The 19,781-nt window shown below is 39.5% G+C and overlaps 1 protein-coding gene across 1 annotated transcript; it reads right to left on the reverse strand.

Annotated features, from left to right (window-relative positions):
- Positions 1-5,101: 5,101 nt before the first annotated feature.
- Positions 5,102-19,775, reverse strand: stxbp3 (syntaxin binding protein 3). Its single transcript, XM_030786313.1, has 19 exons — positions 19,721-19,775; positions 18,739-18,788; positions 18,308-18,389; positions 17,797-17,873; positions 17,584-17,656; positions 17,263-17,363; positions 14,530-14,675; positions 14,097-14,190; positions 13,273-13,397; positions 12,893-12,991; positions 12,671-12,725; positions 12,501-12,566; positions 11,022-11,102; positions 10,218-10,353; positions 9,390-9,496; positions 8,974-9,075; positions 7,598-7,683; positions 6,605-6,753; positions 5,102-6,317 (listed from the first exon to the last, which is right to left on the reverse strand). The coding sequence occupies exons 1-19, from the start codon at positions 19,764-19,766 to the stop codon at positions 6,211-6,213; spliced, it is 1,782 nt and encodes a 593-aa protein (XP_030642173.1). The 5' UTR covers positions 19,767-19,775; the 3' UTR covers positions 5,102-6,210.
- Between the last annotated feature and the right edge of the window lie 6 nt (positions 19,776-19,781).

A 19,781-nucleotide genomic window follows, 5' to 3' on the forward strand; every position in this document is an offset into this window, starting at 1 on the left:
AACAACTGTAAGCTATTATAGAAAATATAAAGGAAAAGGTGTCTGCTCCGTCTCCTCCAAAGCCTGACTAACTGTTACAGAAGCATGGGAGGATGAAAACCTCTCTTTATCTCCTTCTCTTTCTGCAGAACTTGAGATGGTGGTAGCTGACCCCCCCCCCATGTAACCATGGTAACACACACTCCTGTATCTACAGGTAGGATCCAATAGCCAAGCACCAACCGAAAAGTGCACAAACTCAATGTCCTACTCACGACCTCATCAGCTGTGGTATGTCTGAATATTTGAGTAGGTCATAGACCCAATTCAACACAGCCACATTTAAGCTAAAAGCACCGATTTCAGAAAATGCTCAAATAGAAAAGACAGACTTTACTAGGGAGCAGTCTGTCCAATCTGTTAATCCACTGCAGCGTACTGTTTTCCATTGCCAACACTGATGTTTAGGTTTTGGGCTAACACTTGCAATGAGTAACAAATCACTGACATATCAGCATTCTTTTATCTGACATCACAAGTTACTCACAGTCATGCGCAAAAACACTATGTGACAGCTCTCTTAACATATGATTCAGCCCTGCTGTTCTCAACTGTAATGAGATGTACATTTACACAGAGAATCACTCTAATATACAACAGATCTGCAAAGGTGCTAACTGTGGTCTAGCTCCCCTTTTTCAGGTTAATCTCTGATGAAGTTACTGATGTCATTAAATTATGCCAAAAAGTTAAAAGTTTTAAAACATCAGATACAGGAAGTCAAGAGTAGTGTTATGCAACAGGAGACACTTCTGGATAAGTAGACAAACTAGTTTGTGAGATCCTCTGATGAATTTCAAGGTAATGTTTTCAACATACAGTCGTGTCAAAGACTGCATCATACTAACAGCTTGGACACTGCCTGGCAATGCTGAGGAGGAACTGATTATAACCAGGTATATTTCAGTTAAGTAGACTTTAAAGTCAAACCCCACTACTACTGTTCTAATTTCACTTCCTAATTACGTGTATGCAAATAAAATGATAAAAACCAAAACTTTTAAGGAGAGTAAAGCTCCACCTAATGCAGTTTGAATGCACACCAAGGATATTTTAACTCTGGTGTTAAAATATCCCTGGCACTATGGTTGGGTGGTTCTTCCATTTTCACAGTTTCTAAAAGCTCTTTCATAGTGTGCTTACAAGCCTCCAGATTCCAGCCTTGGCAGAAACTGAACTTCCCTCAATATCCGGGAATAGGTTCAGTGTAATTAAAACCATACTGTATAAGACCCTCTTTAATAGTGCAAGGCTAATTCCACGGCTTACGCTAACACAGAGGCTGGACTGTCCAATTTTTCAATCAAGATCCAGTTAAATTCCCTTTTTCATTGGGTAGTTATTTGGAAAGTCACAGAGGGTGGGGGCGACGCAGGAGCATATTTTGGAGTGACCAATATTAAGAAATAGCGCTGATTTTTTAGCAAGCTGCCCAAAGACTGCCAAAGTACATCATAATAATAACATCATTAGACCTAGAATTAATGTTTAAAACTTGTCATACTCTGTACTAGTCACGCACAGATTTCAGAAACCGAAAGTTGACTGACATTGTCCATTTAAATAATAAAAATCAACATAAAACTCTTGCAACTCTAAATCCAAGAACTGCCACGAATGGAAAGATATAAAAAAGATCAGCACTGGTTTTCTAATTGGCAAACATTTAGCCTATATGGCATCGACCGACAATTAACGTTTATGGCATGTATTACACGAGCATCTGGAATGAAACAGAAAGAAGGGGACAAAACAGGATTAATTCAAATTATCGAGCACAACACATTAATAAATAGTTTTTTGAGTCTTGGTATACACAAAAGTCGATATGCACAATGGATCGCGGCGAGCACTTAAATTTGTAAGAAAATACATGAGCGATTTACCCCTTACCTCCAGTTCCGCTGGCTAAGGAATGATTATGGCTGAGCTTCGTAAGACGGAAAACATCTCTTTTTTTTCTCAAAGTGGTATTCACTGAGTCTCAAACTGACTAGTAAACTTGTTTCACTAGCACACCGCCATGTTTTCCTCAGAAGAACTTGCCCAATATTTTAGCCGAACTGAGAGAAATGTTCCTTGCTCGCCCAAGCAACTATCCAATCGTGTGAAAGGAGTTTGTTACGAACCACGCCTCAAAGAGGAACGCCACAATACACAGCAAACTTCAAGAAACGAGTTGGGACTCTCGAAACCCCACTCTATTGAACGGCGTGTTTGTGAGTCAGGTTTGTTTAATGTAGCAAGTTTAATGTAACTTTTATTAAATACATAAATCAAGTTTTGGGAATCTGCTTTTGTCACAGAACTATATAATAACGATTTAAAAAGGCACCTTAACCCCAGACATTTTCTGATCTCTGCTTTGTTGAAAATTATCTTTCCTCTGTAAAACTAATGTCTCCGCAGGTTGCAATCTTTTAATTTACCGCCAATCAAATCAAAAAGATGATAAATTCCACAAGGGACATAGAACCATATGGACCAACGTAAAAAAAAAAAAAGACCTCCACAAGGAACACTAGTGAACAATGTCACCTTTATATCTACAGTTCATGTGGTCTGACCCGAAGACGCGAGGACCTCTACTTATAGCCTTAAGAAACACTGAAAATGGTCACTTGGCTGAAAGGATTCCTGTCGATGTGATGTCTTAAAGTTGTGAAACACAGTTTTAAGATTTCATGTCTGAATATGCCGAGGTGAAATATCTGAACATAAACCAGAATACATACATATGAGGGGGGAAAGCTTTCCAGTTATGTATTTAGTTGATTCTTATTTTGGAATTTCTTAGAGTAAAAATGAATGGGAAACATTTTTAAACATTAAATCTCCATTCGGTCTAATCACAAACACTGACATGGTCTGAGTCAGTAATGCACTCATGACCGCACTGCTGCATTCAAGAACATTTTCACACCCAAATATCTGTTTACACTTCTTCACACACCCAGTGTTAATGTAATGCTATTTGTCATTTGGGTTGGCAAGTGTATTTTATTAATGTTGTCTGTTCTCTTCAGTCACCTAATAGCAGGAAGTATGTGGCACTTCTAACTGTATATAGTCTTTACTCCTACTCCAGTTACACTGCATACTGTGATCTTTCCACAGCTCAGAAGCCTTCAAGTCTGCAATCTGCTTGCAAGTCACTCCATTAACACTAGGATACTTTAAATCTGCACTCCAAATAATATTTGTATGTGTGTGTGTATGTGTGTGTGTCTGTGTATCAAATTAAAACAGATATAAACGGTGATTTTGAGAACGTATGGTATATAATGTTATATAATGGGGCAATAGACCTGCATCATAAAACATAGCTTAAGGCTCCACCAATGGCAAAAAGATGTCTGCTCTTTTTTTTCTGTGGGGCTGAATGTTTTGGAGGAGTAAGGAGACACTTTTTCAGACATTATCACTTTCTCTGGATTTTCATACTGAGGAACCAGAGAAGTACATGTTTGCAGGCATTCCTGAATGACCTCAAATATGTATTTTTAAAAGTCAGCATCCAAGTAAACTCTGTAAAGACTGACCAGATTGAACAGAAAGTTGGAGGCTGATACTGTGAGTCTCCTGTAAATCTGTTTAAACTCTCATTTTGTTTTGGGTTAGTTTCTCACTGGGTTTGGTGTTTCTTTCCATTAAATTTAAGTGCTGTATTTTACTGCAATTTCTCCACGCAGTTCAAGCACTTCATAAGCTCTTGTCCAGTAGCTGTAAATAAACCTTTCTGTCTTCCACCTGTTCATGTGTTAAGGACTTCAGGGAAGACGTGTTTTCACTTTTTTATCTCAGAGGATCACTGAGTCAGAGGAGTTCTTCATGGGTCAGTAAAAGCACATTAACCGAACCTTTTGAGGGTGAGTACAAAACATGGATACAGTTAAGACAGTGAGGTATCCTGTGTTTTGGAAATTAGAAATGGATCATCTGCAAAGATTGAACCACAGTTTTTATGATTTCATATCTGAATACTGTGATTGCCTTGCTATAGCTATACTACTGTAGATCGTGTTCGTAATCAGTAGACTCATCTCTAAAGTAGATTCATTCTCTGATGTTTTTCAGTGTGAAGGTAAAAAAGCAGCAATAAAAACGTAACAAGGCCGCATTGATTTTTTTTTTTGTCATCTTGTGGTGTTCAAGTGGAAAACAGAAAAAGATATTTCATTGTTAAGACAGTTATTCAAAAATCTGATTACATATTTACCATGGATATACTGATTTAACACGCACATGTCCAACAGTGAAAACTTTAAGGCAGCTATGATAAAACGTATTTAAACAAAAATGAATGATTGTGAGTAATTTAAAATAGGCTTGAGTTTTGTGACTTAGTGGCACTAGGTGGTGCTCACAGGCTACTCATCAGAAGGAATCAATCCTATAAGGGTCCTTTACCTATGTCAACCTCTTCAGATGACAAGCAGATAATCTCCCTGGAATCATATCACATTCCTTTATTACTCAGAAATGTGCAAACGTATATGCAAAGAAGCTATATTCATCGACAGGACAGCACAATCAAGATAAGTTTGAACTTGTTATTATTTATGATGAATGGAAGAGGTGCAGATTTCATAGATTATATTACCCAGACCTTATCATGTCCTCGGAGAGAGGTGGTAGCCTTTTGTGCGATCCACTGCGACCAGAATTCCACGCTTATTTGATACCTCGCAATTCCCGAGTGCCAGAAACAGCAAACAAAACATCACCTTTTTATTGGTTCTCTACTGAGAGTACCTCCCTGGTGTCTGTTTTACTGTTAAACACCTATGTTGCAAGAGTTCTTTATGAACACGTTGTGTTGCCGAACTATCTTGTTACGACTGTACTGATCAAGTATTGTGATTGTTCTTTTCTTTTAGTCAGGTGCATTCCTGATATCCTACGTTCTATGTAAACAACTGTTTTCCTCATGGATCTGTTTGTTTGTTTTTAAAACATTCACTTTGTTATGCAATTCTGGACATGTAATGTACCTGAAAAAAAAGGGAAACTGTATACACAAACAAGGAAATCACTCTGAAATCTGAACTACGTCATTCATTTATTTGTCAGTTGTTCAAAAAAACATGTTAAGTTAATAGTTTAATCTTTGTTAAAAATATGTTTGTTGATAATATTAAAAGAAAAAAGGTAAAAGAAAAAGCTGTTGTTAGCAGGCAGTGGGTACTTATATACATTTGCTCAAAAAAAACAACAACAAAATCCTTCTAATGTTAACAGTGGAGCCACTATTGAAATGTCCATTCAAATAAACAGGACAGTTTGTTACTTGTTAAACGTTATTCTGAATGGACTTGAGAAGGAGACAAATGTTTCATGGCCCTGCAGCGATAAGCACATAAACAGGCATCAAATACTGATCAACACTCAACAAAATCTGAGATGCGTCAATCTCAAATCGGCGCTTAGAAAAGAAAGTATCATCAAAAGTTGTTGTTTTTTTTTCCCTCATTTCACACTTGGCTAAACATTATGGGTCATTCCTTCCCGCCTTGTAACATTTCTGTACATTTGAGATGGAGACTAAGAGGTTAAAAGATCCTCAAAAGTGTTCCTAAACTGAGTAATGTGGTGTGAAAGAGAAAAATGGACAGCTGTGCAAACAGGGCTGACAGACAGGGGTATCTCAATAAGCAGCAAGTATGACAGAAATATACCAGTACTAGTTCTGAGGCTGGTACCAGCTCTAGTGTAATCAATAGCTATATTAATGATTATAAAGACCAGGAACACTCTTCTCAAACCCTCACACTGCTGATGTTCATGTATCATGTAAGATGTCACAGCAAGCCATTACAGTTTATGTCAACACACACAAATACGTATAGTATACAGAGTGGCCATCATCTGAATTATGAGTATATAATTTTGCTAGTGTCGGCGCTATGAAGCGGTGGCATCGCATTTAAATGTTTGCACGGCATGCTGGCCGGTTTCATGGATATCATTACAGATGACTGTAAACTGATGTGAACAGTAGCAACTGCTGAATACACCTGCTGTCACAATCCTACAGAGGTGAGTCGTTCTGTGTGGGTTTGGGTTCAGTGTGAACTCCTGGTCAGGTGACTTCCCTTCGGTTATTGACAGTGCTCTTTGCTTAGATAGGAGGAGGATGGCTGGAAGGTTGAGTGTGGGGGGAGGGGACATTCAGGCACTGGACTTCTCATCTATTATTGTGAAGGTTTCCATCGGTTTCTTACTCAAGGCCTGGATATCTTCCAGAAGTCCCGTCGGAGTCAATACGTGAGAGGATCCTATGACAAAAGCCATTAAGCCATTTTACATTAAAATATCAATGCACCTCAGTAGAAAAGCTGTCTTTTATGAGATCAGCATAGATAAAATATGTGTTTCACTGGTACAGCAGACTTTACAGAAGTTATTTGTTTAAAAATTCTCTTATGTCTTAAAAAACACTGAGATTAGGTTAGAAGCAGCCCATTTGTGGAGAGGGGGGATTTCCCCTTCAAGTTTCTAATTATGGAGTCAGCTTGCCACAGGAACCACGCCCCCCACGACTAGATTGACAGGAGGTACCCACCAATGATGACCTCACAAGATTTGATGGTCTGTGTAACCTCATAGGCACACCGCATCTCTGAGTAACTCATTCCACCCAAGATGAAGATAATGAGCCGTGAGCCACTCCGGTGATCGTCCTGAGCACTTGCCTTGTGCTTCTGACGTGCACTGAGAGAGAGAGAGAGAGTCAGGACAGAAAGCGCTCCTTCTGATTTACCCTTGTGTAATTACATTGTAATAATCATACTAATAACTCATTCCCATTTGCAAGCCATTCACATGCACTGCTTTTCCCCTCATCCTTACCCATAAGCATAACCGTTTGTGATAAAGAGTGGATCTATTACAATTACATGATAATTATCACATACATTATTACATTGTACTGTTCTTATACACCATTAAAAATAGTAAATTAAAACTAAGCGTGATACTGGAACACAGTGTGAGACTGTAGTTTCCATAGTGACTGACAGCTTAGGTAAACCCTTAAGAGCCCTAGATGTACGGACTCCTATGGACAGACTGACTGAGTGAACCTGCCTATTTCCTGAGTCAGACTGAGTACATGTGATCTGCTTAGGCCTGCCTCACTGTTCAGGTCTACCTCACAGCTCAGGCCTGTCTCACTGGTCAGGTCTACTTCACTGACCTCACAGCTCAGGCCTGCCTCACTGATCAGGCCTACCTCACTGATCAGGCCTGCCTCACTGATCAGGCCTACCTCACAGCTCAGGCCTGCCTCACTGATCAGGTCTACTTCACTGACCTCACAGCTCAGGCCTACCTCACAGTTCAGACCTACCTCACTGTTCAGGTCTACCTCACTGATCAGGCCTGTCTCACTGATCAGGCCTGCCTCACATCTCAGGCCTGTCTCACTGATCAGGCCTGCCTCACATCTCAGGCCTGTCTCACTGGTCAGGTCTACTTCACTGACCTCACAGCTCAGGCCTGCCTCACTGATCAGGCCTACCTCACAGTTCAGATCTACCTCACTGATCAGGCCTACCTCACTGCTCGTGAACCATTCCAGGCAGACGGGCATTCTGACTGGTGTGGCCACTCTCTGGTGTCCAGCTTGTTTTCCACAGCATCCTGCCATTCAAAGACAAAATATTCCATGAAAACAAAGTGAAAAGCATGTATTTATTTAAAATAAAAATCACAAACCCAAGTCCTCCTGACACCAGGTTAGCAATGACCAAAACACTGTCTCAATATGAATATGAAGAACACTAAGGTCATGAAGCTTCTTTAACAGTATGGACCCTCTTTATTAACACAATTCTCCTTATGTTAACACTTTTAGTGATCAGGTTAGATGGAGTGCATTCATGAAGCTTGTTTATAGCAGACTATCACAACCTTGTCTCACACATCTATACACCTGTTCAGCATTTTATGATTATCATGGATTTGTGATTGTATCTGTTGATTTTAATATGAATATGAATGCTTAACTTGTCCATATCACTGACATTGTTAAACTGCATGTTATTTGAAGGAATGTCACACTTTACTTACACTGAGTACACTGAATATTCCTCAAACATTTTTCAAAACAATATTCAAAAAGAATTGTATATTTTAGAGTTTGACTGTATTGTTGTTTGTATTTTTACTGAGCTTACATTTACATCAAAATAACAAAATAAGGCTAAAATAACAAATATCTAATAAATTATACTGAAGCAAATATATGTTCATATAATTTAATTTACATAATATTCAACTGAAATTACTTTCTATTACCTTGGAGTGGTTACAGCTGTCTGAACAGCCTGGAGCAGTTGGGTTAAGAAAACTACATGGGATCTATTTTGAATGTTCTTTTCACTCTAACAATGAGCTAAAAAGATATCAGAATGTCAGACACTTAACCTTCTGTTTCAATATTTGTACCTACTTCTAGGGTGTCAAACAGCACAAGAGAGGGAGAGCAGAGAAAGCTTTTCCACACAAAAAACAGGTTAATGACATCTGATCTGTCCATCAAAATCTGGGTCAGAATGTTAATGGGTTTGCCCTAGTGTACACAGTAGCATGAATACATACACACACATACATATATTTTCACACAAACACAAACACACACACTCACTGCTAAATATGGCGCTTCACTGAGACCTCCCATCAGATACCTTAAATCTGATATCCCACCCCTTTGTCTTCCATTGAACATGTCATTCCTAGCTTTTCCAATGGGATGCCATTCAGAAAGGGGTTCAATAGCATCAGTGACCCAGAAAATGTGTGCCTTTGACTTAGGTAACACAGGACATCCTGGACCCACTCAGGGAACAGTCACCCTCTCCCAAGCAACATCAGGAACATGTATCAATAGAGGGGAATGGGCCCCGACCTCTTTAAAGGTCTCACACTCACCTCCATGACGTCTTTGATGACTGGCGTCCATCGGGAGAGGCTGTACGTCTCTTCCTGCGATCGGTCTCGCCGGGTCGGCTTACGGAACGGGAAGAGGCTTTGCTGTTGAAGATGAAAACGACAAAAAAAAAAAAATTTTCAACAGATCACTTTTGTTCTAGTGGACTTTTGCACTAGCTACTCATTACTTGAGGCCCTAAATTATCCCAATCCTTTTTTTAATGTTCCTGAGCTTCTGAAAAGCAGTGATAATACTAAAGGTTTCACTTCGTGACTAACAAATGGAAATGGATATGAAAAAAAATGGCAAGGGAGTTCAAAAATGAGTAGTAATTGCTTTAAACAGGCCAGGAAAGAGGCACGTTTAAGAACAGTCTACTGGGCCATGACCAGTCCCTCAGGCCTGGCTGACTTACTGAGGAGATGATGGGCACTCCAAGCTCCTTCCAGCTGAGGATATACTCACTGTTCCCCTCTATCTTCACATGCTGGATCAGCTTATTAAGGTTCTCTTCAGTTGTCCCTGCAAAACCCATCAAACATTCAATCAAAGTGAACCACTATTCACTACACACTGCTTTGTGTCTTGGTTGAGAGAGTCATCTGCCTTCTGGAAGTAGCTGGTACGTGTTTGACGGGTAACAGTTGACTGGTTTGTTGGGTAACAATTTTTGGATTCTGTCTGCTAGGCTCCAGTTAATCAACTGCATGTGCCAAGATGGCTGTCTGGAATATCAATGCCTAAATAAGATACATTATCAAAGATAAATAAATGTGTTCATAAACTGATAAAATCTTATTAAGAAGTAAGAGTAAAAATGAAGAAACAATGGAAAGATTGATGGAATGGCCAAAATCATGACAAAACATACAGGCTGCCCATTATGATTTTCATTTACTTCTTTCTACTTTGATTACACTTCTGTCATTCCCTTGGGTTCTTTACTTATAACAGGATGGCATTTGTGTGTTTCATGCAGTTACTGAACATTAAGTCTAGCCAGTCACCTACTATATTAATATATGTTTTCTGACATTATGTATACAGCATGTTTTTTTTTTTTTTATTTAATTACAGTGATTGTTTAATTTTTCAAACAAAAACCAGGTCTGCAGTTCCATATATGCCATATACTGTGTTGCAGACATTCCTGGTTCCGCCTGTGAAACTCCTGAGTGGCGAGGTATCTGAGCTGCACCAATGCCGTGCTCAGTGTGGGAGGGGGGTCAGAGAACACTCTCACCATTGAGGCTGAAGATGTAGAGCAGAACAGCACGGATCTTATCGTGTGTGCTGTGCGGGTGGAGCAGGACGGGAAGTAGCGTCCGCATGGGGTCCTTCACTTTCTGACCCTCAGCGTCAGCACCCACAGCCAAGTCCTACACAGATATCACAAACACACAGACCAAAACTATTTCATTTCACAGCAAGAGAGGCTGAGCTATGAAGAGAAACTGCACACTGTAACAAGAGTGTAGGAGTTATGGTAACTGAGGATCAGGTTGCTTGAATGTTTCTGCTTTACCACATGGAGGCAGACTTTCCCACACGACAGTTAAAAACAAACACAAAGAGACAATATTTTACAGCCACTTTGGTTCAGAGAATCACTCTGTATGGTTACATACTTCAATATATTTAAGTTTTTAGACACCTCAATACTTTCCAAATCACGAGATGGGTGAGAGCTCTGACCAAAACCTTTGACAAAATGAGGAGACACTCATGAATAAAAATATATGCTTATGTCTAGATATTTAGGAGTTGGTGACAAAGACAGCCATTCAGCAAGACAATAAAGATAATGAACTGACCCTCTGCAGATAAGCTGTTTTAGTTGCAATCGTACCAATGACGGGGGTAACCCTAAACCAACTGACCTGACCAAGCTGACCCTCACAATTTAGCAACGTTACCTACATCTTTTCTGTAGTTTCACTTCCAGCTGATATAATCTCACGCCATCTTATATAATCACAACAAACTGTTACTAACACTGTTAGTTAGGACTCAGATGGATGTCACTTTAGTGGGTGTTCAAACCTACCTGCTCTACTTTGCACAGCCTCTCCACGTTCTTTTGGAACTGGTTCATGCAGTCTTCAGCTAAGGTCAGATGAACCGTTTTCTGTGCATGAAAAAGACATTGGTTAAGTAAATTACATCGCTACATTACAGTTATGCTCTTCTGATTTTTATCCCTGTTAAAGAAGGAACCTATGATCCACATTCCAACAAGAAACAAACTTTGTTTAGCAAACCAGACTCAATAAGACAAAGACTAAGCATAAGCTCATCAAGGCAAAGGCAAGGCAAATTTATTTATATAGCACAATTCAAACCCAGAGGCCATTCAAAGTGCTTCACATCAGGAGCAAAGTAAAAAACAAATATAGCATTATATTAAAAGATAGAGGTAGAAACAACAAGCAATAATTAATGCAAAAGAAACAGACAGATATAAAGCTGGGACAGCTAAATGTAGGAATGATACTTATGTTCAAACAGTGAGTGATGCAATAAAGATTATATGATATTATAATAATAATAAAAAAAAAACACATAAAAGTGAAAGTGATAATTAATTAATTAATAAATAAATAAATAAATAAATAAATATTGGCATAGCAAGTCAAAACTGATCAAATTTAAAATCGACAATAGTTGGAGTTTCGATGTTAGGATAAACTCCAGTGATAAAATGCAAGCATCAAATCACCCATAGGCACAGGAGAATAAAAATGTTTTCAGTCTAGATAGTCAATTTTAGTCAGTGTTGTATTGGACAGGAAGCCAGTGTAGAGATTTTAGAACAGGGGCTATGTGTTGTGACTTTTTAGTTTGGGTTAAAACTCTTGCTGCCACATCTTGTACGAGTTGTAATTGTTTAATGGTCTTTTTAGGAAGTCCGGTTAGGAGACCATTACAGTAGTCTAGTCTGCTAGAGATAAAAGCATGAACTAGTTTTTCCAGGTCTTGCTGGGACAGTAGGTTATTGATTCTGGCGATATTCTTGAGGTGATAAAAAGCTTTTTTGTTGATTACTCTAATATGGCTTGTGAAAGTAAGATCCGAATCTATTAAAAGACACAGGTTTTTTACCAGGTTCTTAGTACTTAGGGCCCTAGCTTCACGCTGAGTGGCCCCTTCCGAGTGTTTCTCTTTACTGCCAAATATAATTACTTCTGTTTTTTTCTTTATTTAGTTGGAGAAAATTCTGGCACATCCAGTTATTTCTTTGTTCCAAGCAATTACAGAGTGTGTCTACTGGGCTGTAGACGTCAGGTGAAAAAGCCACCTATATTTGTGTGTCATCTGCATAGCTGTGAAATGAGATGTTGTATCTCCGCAAGATTTCTCCAAGTGGGAGCATATATAGGTTAGAAAGTGTTTAATATGTAAGGCTATCATGGCACAGTAAGCAGATAACTCCATAGTTTGCTTGGGTTTAGCACGGCAAGGCTGTGTTAAGACACTGTGCCTCCCAGGCATGCCTGACTGTAAGCTGGTGTCAGATGTTAAGTACCTGGGCGACCTGCTTACGGATGGAAGGCATCTTCTTCATGAGCTGGGCTAAGCCACTTATTGTAATCTGTCAATGGGAGAAAACAGATCACGGACATTATCAGCAAGGGAGGAGGCAGGCAGGTTATACTATAAAATTGAAAGGGAACACCAGGAAAAATCGCCCGACACCTTTGAGTCCGCCTGTTTCCTGGCAGAAATCTCCTTCACCAGTTTAGGGATTTGCCTGCAATTGAAAGATTTGTTTAGTCAGCATGTCTACAATTACTCAAATATTCCCTGAATGAGCATGTTACAAATCAAACATGACAATGCTCCACCACATGTGGCTGCAGGTTGTCGGGGAGATGAGGATGAGGAGAAGACCAGAGGGAAGTGTGTTTGAATACTCACTCAGAAACCTCAGCGATGTGCATGTGGCGTAATTTGACCCACAGCTCATCATCCTCATTCAGCAGAGCCTCTTTCTCTGAGCCATCCTTCGACTTGTACCTGCAACAGACAGTTCAAGCGCATTTCTGCATTTTAACACCATTCATGCCAATAAATTGTGAAAAATAAATTATGACCAAAAATATCAGAGGATTTTCTTTGCCATAAGAGCGATATCGCAATCAAAAATTGGACTTTCCGTATTAGCTTTTTAAGTGCAATAACTGTATTAAACCATTGTCCAGGAAAAAAAAAAGTTTTTTGAGTATTACATCGGCTAAATACGACTGACATTCCAAACTGAAAGTATAAATAAATAAATAAATAAATAAAGTGTTTACTTGTATGTGTCGTTCTTGATGGGTATAAGGTCATAGGCCATGGCCTGGTAGGTCAGCTCATGCAGGATGGGTGTCACGGGGTCGAAGCCTCTGTCCACAATAAGTAACTGAGCCTGTGTCTTTGACTGGAGAATTCACAGCAAGGTCATGGCAAAGTCAGAGAGACTGAGGGTACCCATTAGATATCATTAAATTTGTAACAGACATGAACAGATATACCTAATATTCCACAGCTTAATAAGTGATAGGAATGGTATGAATGAACAGTCAATTAGTTGAAGAGTGACCCAACAAGCAAAGAAATCACAAACATCTTGATCAGAGCAGAATGTCTACTTCCATCAAATATCTGTCCCCTCAGTCCAAATGTCAAACTCACATTTTGGCCTAAAATCCCATATGCTGTTCAGTTTTGGATTCTGACAGATATAAGTGGATATATCATTCTTATTACCTCTGCTTGGGTGCAAAATTAGTATTTGGATATGTGCTGGAAGAGCTTTTATGTCAAAACTTCACATTTAAATCAATGCAAACTATAAAATCTGACATAATCAATGTAAATATTCACCAATTTCTTTATGCAAATATACTGAGTACACGATTACTCTTTAAAGTGAATCAAGTGAGTCTCAAACTCACAGACTCAGTCTGATTTCACAAGACCAGGTATACTGCAGAGAGTGACATGGACTCTGCTCGCTTTGGGTACACAATCAAAGCTCAGCCACAGGATGAGGGTGAGGGAGAGGGTGAGAGAGAGAGAGAGAGAGAGGTGGGGGGGGAGAAAGAGAGAGAGAGAGAGAGAGAAAAAGAAATCTCACTTTTTTCTTGCAGTTTTCATCCAGCGAGTAGTGGTTTTCCAATTTTTTGTCCACTAATTCAGCCAGTACCTTTGCATTATCCAGCCCTGAATCTCTGACCACAAAATACACATAAGTGAGGGTACAGAAGAGCAAACCAATAACACATTAATTCATACATCAGTTTCTGAAATCTCACTGGAAGTGTTCACATTTTATGATCCAAGTTTTACGCTATAGCTACATCAAGTTTTGAACTGAAGACTGACAACAGAACCATGGCACAATATAATGCATGTGTCCCTCTGTGAGTGAGTACTTCAGTTGATGACTATGCCTACTGAATTTGTATACATATGTGTAAGAACACAAATTAAATGTGTTTGTGTTTGTGCTTGTGTATGTGTGCGTGCGTGTGTGTGTGTGTGTAAACTAAGCACAAGTTCTCACTTACTTCTTGTATCTGACTCCAGGGTATTCGTCTAGTGTGGCGCATAAAGTGACAATCTGATCTGCCAGTGTTTCCAGAGTTTTGCCTTTCTCCTGACTCTGAGGGCTATAGATGTTCCAGAAAGCCCTTGGACAGTCACAGGTGAACACCTGAACAGGGCAAACACTGGAGCATTAAGACACATTTTCAGACAGAGAATCATCACTATCTAACAGAAAAGGGATAAAGTACAGAAAAAAAAGTGGATGAACGTAAGGATAAACCTCCATCTGTGTATCAGTAGTTGGACCCACAGTAATGTAATGACATTCACAATCGTGGCTATATGTACCATTTTACAAAACAACACAGTACATTCAAAGAACAATATAACGGCTTCACTATAGGATTCATTTTAATTTGTTGTGACTTGTTGCAGTTGTCCTCCATTTGTTCATCTCCATCAGTCCAACAATTGTCACACAGTATCTACTCCACTTTGACAGATGGCAGGCACATTTAGCTATATTACATTACATTTATTCATTTGGCAGATGTTTTCACCCAAAGTAACTTACATAATGAACACATTTAACACATGCACAGCTATGCTAAGATGAGACAGGAGACAATGCTGATAGGTGTGTGCTATAGTTAATAACGCTGTCATGCATTTGGGATTACCATACAGCACAGGTAGATAACTCCTGTCTGATTACCATACAGCACAGGTAGATAACTCCTGTCTGATTACCATACAGCACAGGTAGATAACTCCTGTCTGATTACCATACAGCACAGGTAGATAACTTAACAGCCAGAAACAAAATGTACAGTGCAGACAGCAACATCATCCTACACGAAAGACCTCACTAAATGTGACATAATTCCATCCTATCATAGCCGTTTGAAGTGCAGATATCTGGCTGACTGTGAAGAGAAAGAAAAACATGCCTAATACATTCATGCTTTACCAACACTACTAGGCCTTGTACAATATCAAAGCTAAACTTGCTAAAACACACCCAGGTGGCCACACAAGAGCAGATACTGGCAGAACACACGGCCTTTAGATGTTCGTACACTGTAGTCAGAGAGTTAGCAGTCCTGAACTTACTAGAAATGACTCACTGACACAGCTGCTCAAAGTTGTAAGATTCATCACTGCTTGTAAACCCCTCAGACATCGCTGTATACCCTATCAGAACCTTGGTGGGGTCCAGTCACAAACCAGCAAGTTAACAATCCAGTCACTGAATTGTCAATGTTGTGTTCAGACCCTGATCTCATTTAAGACATTGAGGGTTAAAACTGAAGCTTTTAACATTCTTGCCCCTTGGTCCTGAAATATTGTGAGTATCCTAAATCTAAATGGTTTTATCCGTTTAGCGGATTTTCAAGTTACGCATATGCTAAATGAACTGTACAACAGGTTTATGTCATAACTCCTCTAACAGCGTTTTCTCATAACTTTTGACAATACGCTTTCTTGTGTATTGTATGGCATTTCAATGCAGCTGTCCACTTGACCAGCTGCTCTTGGGAAAAGAGGTTTCTTGACCCCAAGAGGACTGAGAGGCTGAGAAACAGGCTACATCCCACTGAGCCCTCATCCACTTGTACTAACATCCTGTGACCACAGATAAGCATCTTTGTCCTGCTTTTCTTTTCAGGCCAGAAACCCCCTAGGTCAGCAAATAGACACTCTTTTCTTCAGTGGGAATAGCCTCTTGTTTTACAACAAAAACCTGAGGGTGTTATATTATCCTGGGTTTTCTGTGTAAATCACTGGATTTGAGACAAAACAAGACAGCATTTCATCAGGGACAATGTTAAAGTTTGGGGACCACTCCTCTGCTTGGCCTTTCCCTCCTCTAAGACTCTTCGATCAAGCATTTAGAGATTTTGACGAAATGCACTGCTCCTCAAAGTTTCATGGGCAGAGAACTAGTGGCATCCGGAGTTCTTGATCAACAATATCTTTTAAGTTTAATAGACGAAGACGTACTTTATTTGTCACATACACACTGAGCAATGCGCAGTAAAATGCAGCCTCTACATTTAACCCATCCTAACACCAGTGGGCACACACACACACACACTAGAGCAGTGATGCACACAATATGAGCTAGGAGCAGTGGGCAGCCGCCACCGGCAGCGCCCGAGGACCATCTCCAGTTCTTTTTTTGCCAGGTCATATGTCTTTGTGGTGGGAGGAAACTGGAGCACCCAGAGGAAACCCACACAGGCACGGGGAGAACATGCAAACTCCACACAAAAAGGACCTGGGGCGGCCGGGATTCGAACCCTCCTTGCTGTGAGGCAACAGTGCCGACCACCAAACCACCATGAAGCCCAAAAACGCACAGCAGGTTACATGTGCAAAGGGCAAACGAATTGCGAGATAGTTGCAGAGCCCCGACTAAACTGAGATCAACTGAAACACCACATAATGTAACATAATCCAAAACGCTGACTTAAAATACATATTCATCATATGTATCTTGTGGAATGACAGGTCTGGTATCTACAGCTATGATTGTGAACAATAAAGATTATTCCTCTCCAGTTTCTTCCATCAGTGCAGCAAAACAAAGGTCTGAAAGTCACCTCAGAATGAAAACTATTTAAATTTCATATCCACTGTATTCAAACTGCATTAAGTGAGGCATGACATGAAAAGTTCTCCTGTCTGTGTAGTAGAGAAACAGCCTGTACCAGCATATTACAGAAAACAGGACAAAAACACTGCATCACCTGGGCCTCTTGTGGCAGGAAGGAAATGTTGATTTCCTTACAAACTTTGATGTGCTTTGCACAAAACATCTTCATTTTGTTAAACAAATCATCGGGACAGTCTACAAATAAAGAGAGAGAGAGAGAGAGAGCAGAAAGAAAACGCAACAGAGTTAAAGTCTAGAATTAATCATTTAATTTTTAATGGTTATTTATCTCACTATTTTCGTGACTGGATTCACTGATCTATGCTTTCATTTCTTGTTTAGGAGACAAAAATTCAAAATGGATTTTATCAACTTAACACAAACAACTCTGTCAGAGTAAAATTCATGTACTTACAGTCAGTGAAATAAACATATGCCGATTTGTACTTGGGTTTCTGCTTGAAGTCACCAATAAAGGCATCAACACACTGTGAAGGACAAAATGGGAGTACTTCAATGTGTGTGCTGTGGACTGAGTCTTTCCTGCCTAATACATGTTTTATTACTAACACATTTGTGAATTACACTCCAGATGGGCAAACTCTGTGTATGCACATTGGGCTTCTACCTTATCTGTAGGGGTCATGAAGTAGATTGCCTTCATTTCAGGGACCGGTTCCCGGCTTTTGTAAAGGTCTTCCACAACTGTGAGAGATACAGGATTTCAGGTGTTTGTATGGAAAACAAACTGATCCATGGCTAAATGTGCCAGAGGACACAGTCTAGCAGCAAAGTGACTGCAATTACACTTACGCAGTTGTCCTTTACAACATTCATCACCTGCATTTCACACAACTGTCTCCTCAATACTAATCATCCACTCTCTCAACTCCACAACACAGTACAGTCATAAGGCTATGACACTTGGCAGTGTAATTCACACACTACATTGCATTCAATCCATTACACAGATGTGGAGGAGATCAAATTGCTCATATAATAAAGAGAGTGTCTGTCCTGTCACTTTCCTAATGACTGTGCCTAATGATGTTTGTTTCTTTCTTTCTTTTAAGCTGTAAGACATTTCTGGTAAGGTTTAAATGGTTTATTTCCCCTCATGCTTTGTGTATGCCACTTACTTGTGATCCCCTCTGACATGAGGTCGGACATTTTGCAACAGGAGGAGAGGAGTCGGGTAGTGAATGGGTCCAACATCATTATCTAAGACAGAAAAAAATAAATTGCATTGATACAGGTCAGGTCACATACAGAGCTATTAAAATGCATGTAAAGAGGTCATGCTTCTCTATAATGGAAAGATACAGCAACTGAACTGAGGTAAACTGTCCAGTTTTGACACTGATATCAATCAGTACCAAAGAGCTGCGTTTGGTAAACAACAGAGTCGAAAACCTTGTTGAAACAGATGAAACTGCTTTGACCTTGGAAGTATGCTAGATCCCGCACATTCCTAAATGGCTCCCCAAGACATCAAAATGTGAATGGGAACACAAAGCAAGAAAACATTTCATTACAAATGTGGTTATGAACTTTAAAAACTCAAACCAACCTTCCATACTTCTGACTTTCTGGTGTCTGCAATGATAGTGTCCTTGATTCCTGTGGCATCGGATAAGAGACCGTTAGACTCCTGACATTAATAAGGGAAAATTTTTATACAATTCATTCTTATCAATATCCAAAAACCTCATTTCAATGCTGTTTGCGCGCTGTAACTTATTCTGTAAGAGTTTGTAAATTTACAACATCCCGTTAAAGTTCTCCAAACAGTAAAAATCACGTGTAGCCTTATGAATTAACAAACTTTCAGCGCCAAACTTTCACAACTATTGCAATTACGTAATGCACGACACAAAAAGGTTATGGTTGATGTTATTAACGTCAACAGATTACTCATCAATAACTGTGATGATCAGTGCACTCTCGTTATGATTCACTGGTTTCCATTAACTCAACCGAACAGATTGGCTAGCTAGCATAAAAAGTTTCATACTGTATTAAAAGGCATTTGGACTCAGAAGACTGGTAAATTCAAACTAATATATAATCTCACAGTTTTCTGTTTCATGAACTTAACACACACAGGGTCGTCTGCTCTCAGGACGGAACATTCACATTCGTGCTATCTAATCAATGTGACTAAACTGACTTCACTAAGCTAAAGGAATTTACCTAGCTTATAGGCTAACCTGTGTGAAATGTGTGGTTCAGAAAACACGTTCGCAAGGTCAGGATAACCGAATATGTTAGTTAACTAAACATGGCAAAATAAACAACTGCATCTGTATTAACAACAGTTTAGTACTTAAACATGTTTGAAACATCAAGATTCTTCTTGTCTGTTGCTTATAACGTCAGCCTACAGTACAAGCGGAATTTGTAAACTTCCGTGTCTACGAATATCAGAGAAAGCTCTTTATTGACAGGGCTTCATGGTAGGACAATTCAGTCATAAATTTGCATGGTTAAATGTTGACATCTCGGGATAAACATACTTTTAAAAAAGACGTTCTAAGTTTGAATGAACTTACTTTGCCAAACTAGTTTTTTCAACCCGTGGTCTAGTCCAGTTGCCATCTTGTTCGTTTTTTT

Source organism: Chanos chanos, chromosome 10 (assembly GCF_902362185.1).
Source record: "Chanos chanos chromosome 10, fChaCha1.1, whole genome shotgun sequence".
Classification (NCBI taxonomy): Eukaryota; Metazoa; Chordata; class Actinopteri; order Gonorynchiformes; family Chanidae; genus Chanos; species Chanos chanos.

Excerpts from the sequence above, each read along its gene's own strand:
- stxbp3 (XM_030786313.1), bottom strand. The coding sequence starts at position 19,766 with ATGGCAACTGGACTAGACCACGGGTTGAAAAAACTAGTTTGGCAAA. Across the intron at positions 12,726-12,892 it reads CACATCGCTGAGGTTTCTGA|GCAAATCCCTAAACTGGTGA; the intron begins GTGAGTATTCAA and ends TTTCAATTGCAG. Across the intron at positions 9,076-9,389 it reads GAGTGCCCATCATCTCCTCA|CAAAGCCTCTTCCCGTTCCG; the intron begins GTAAGTCAGCCA and ends CATCTTCAACAG.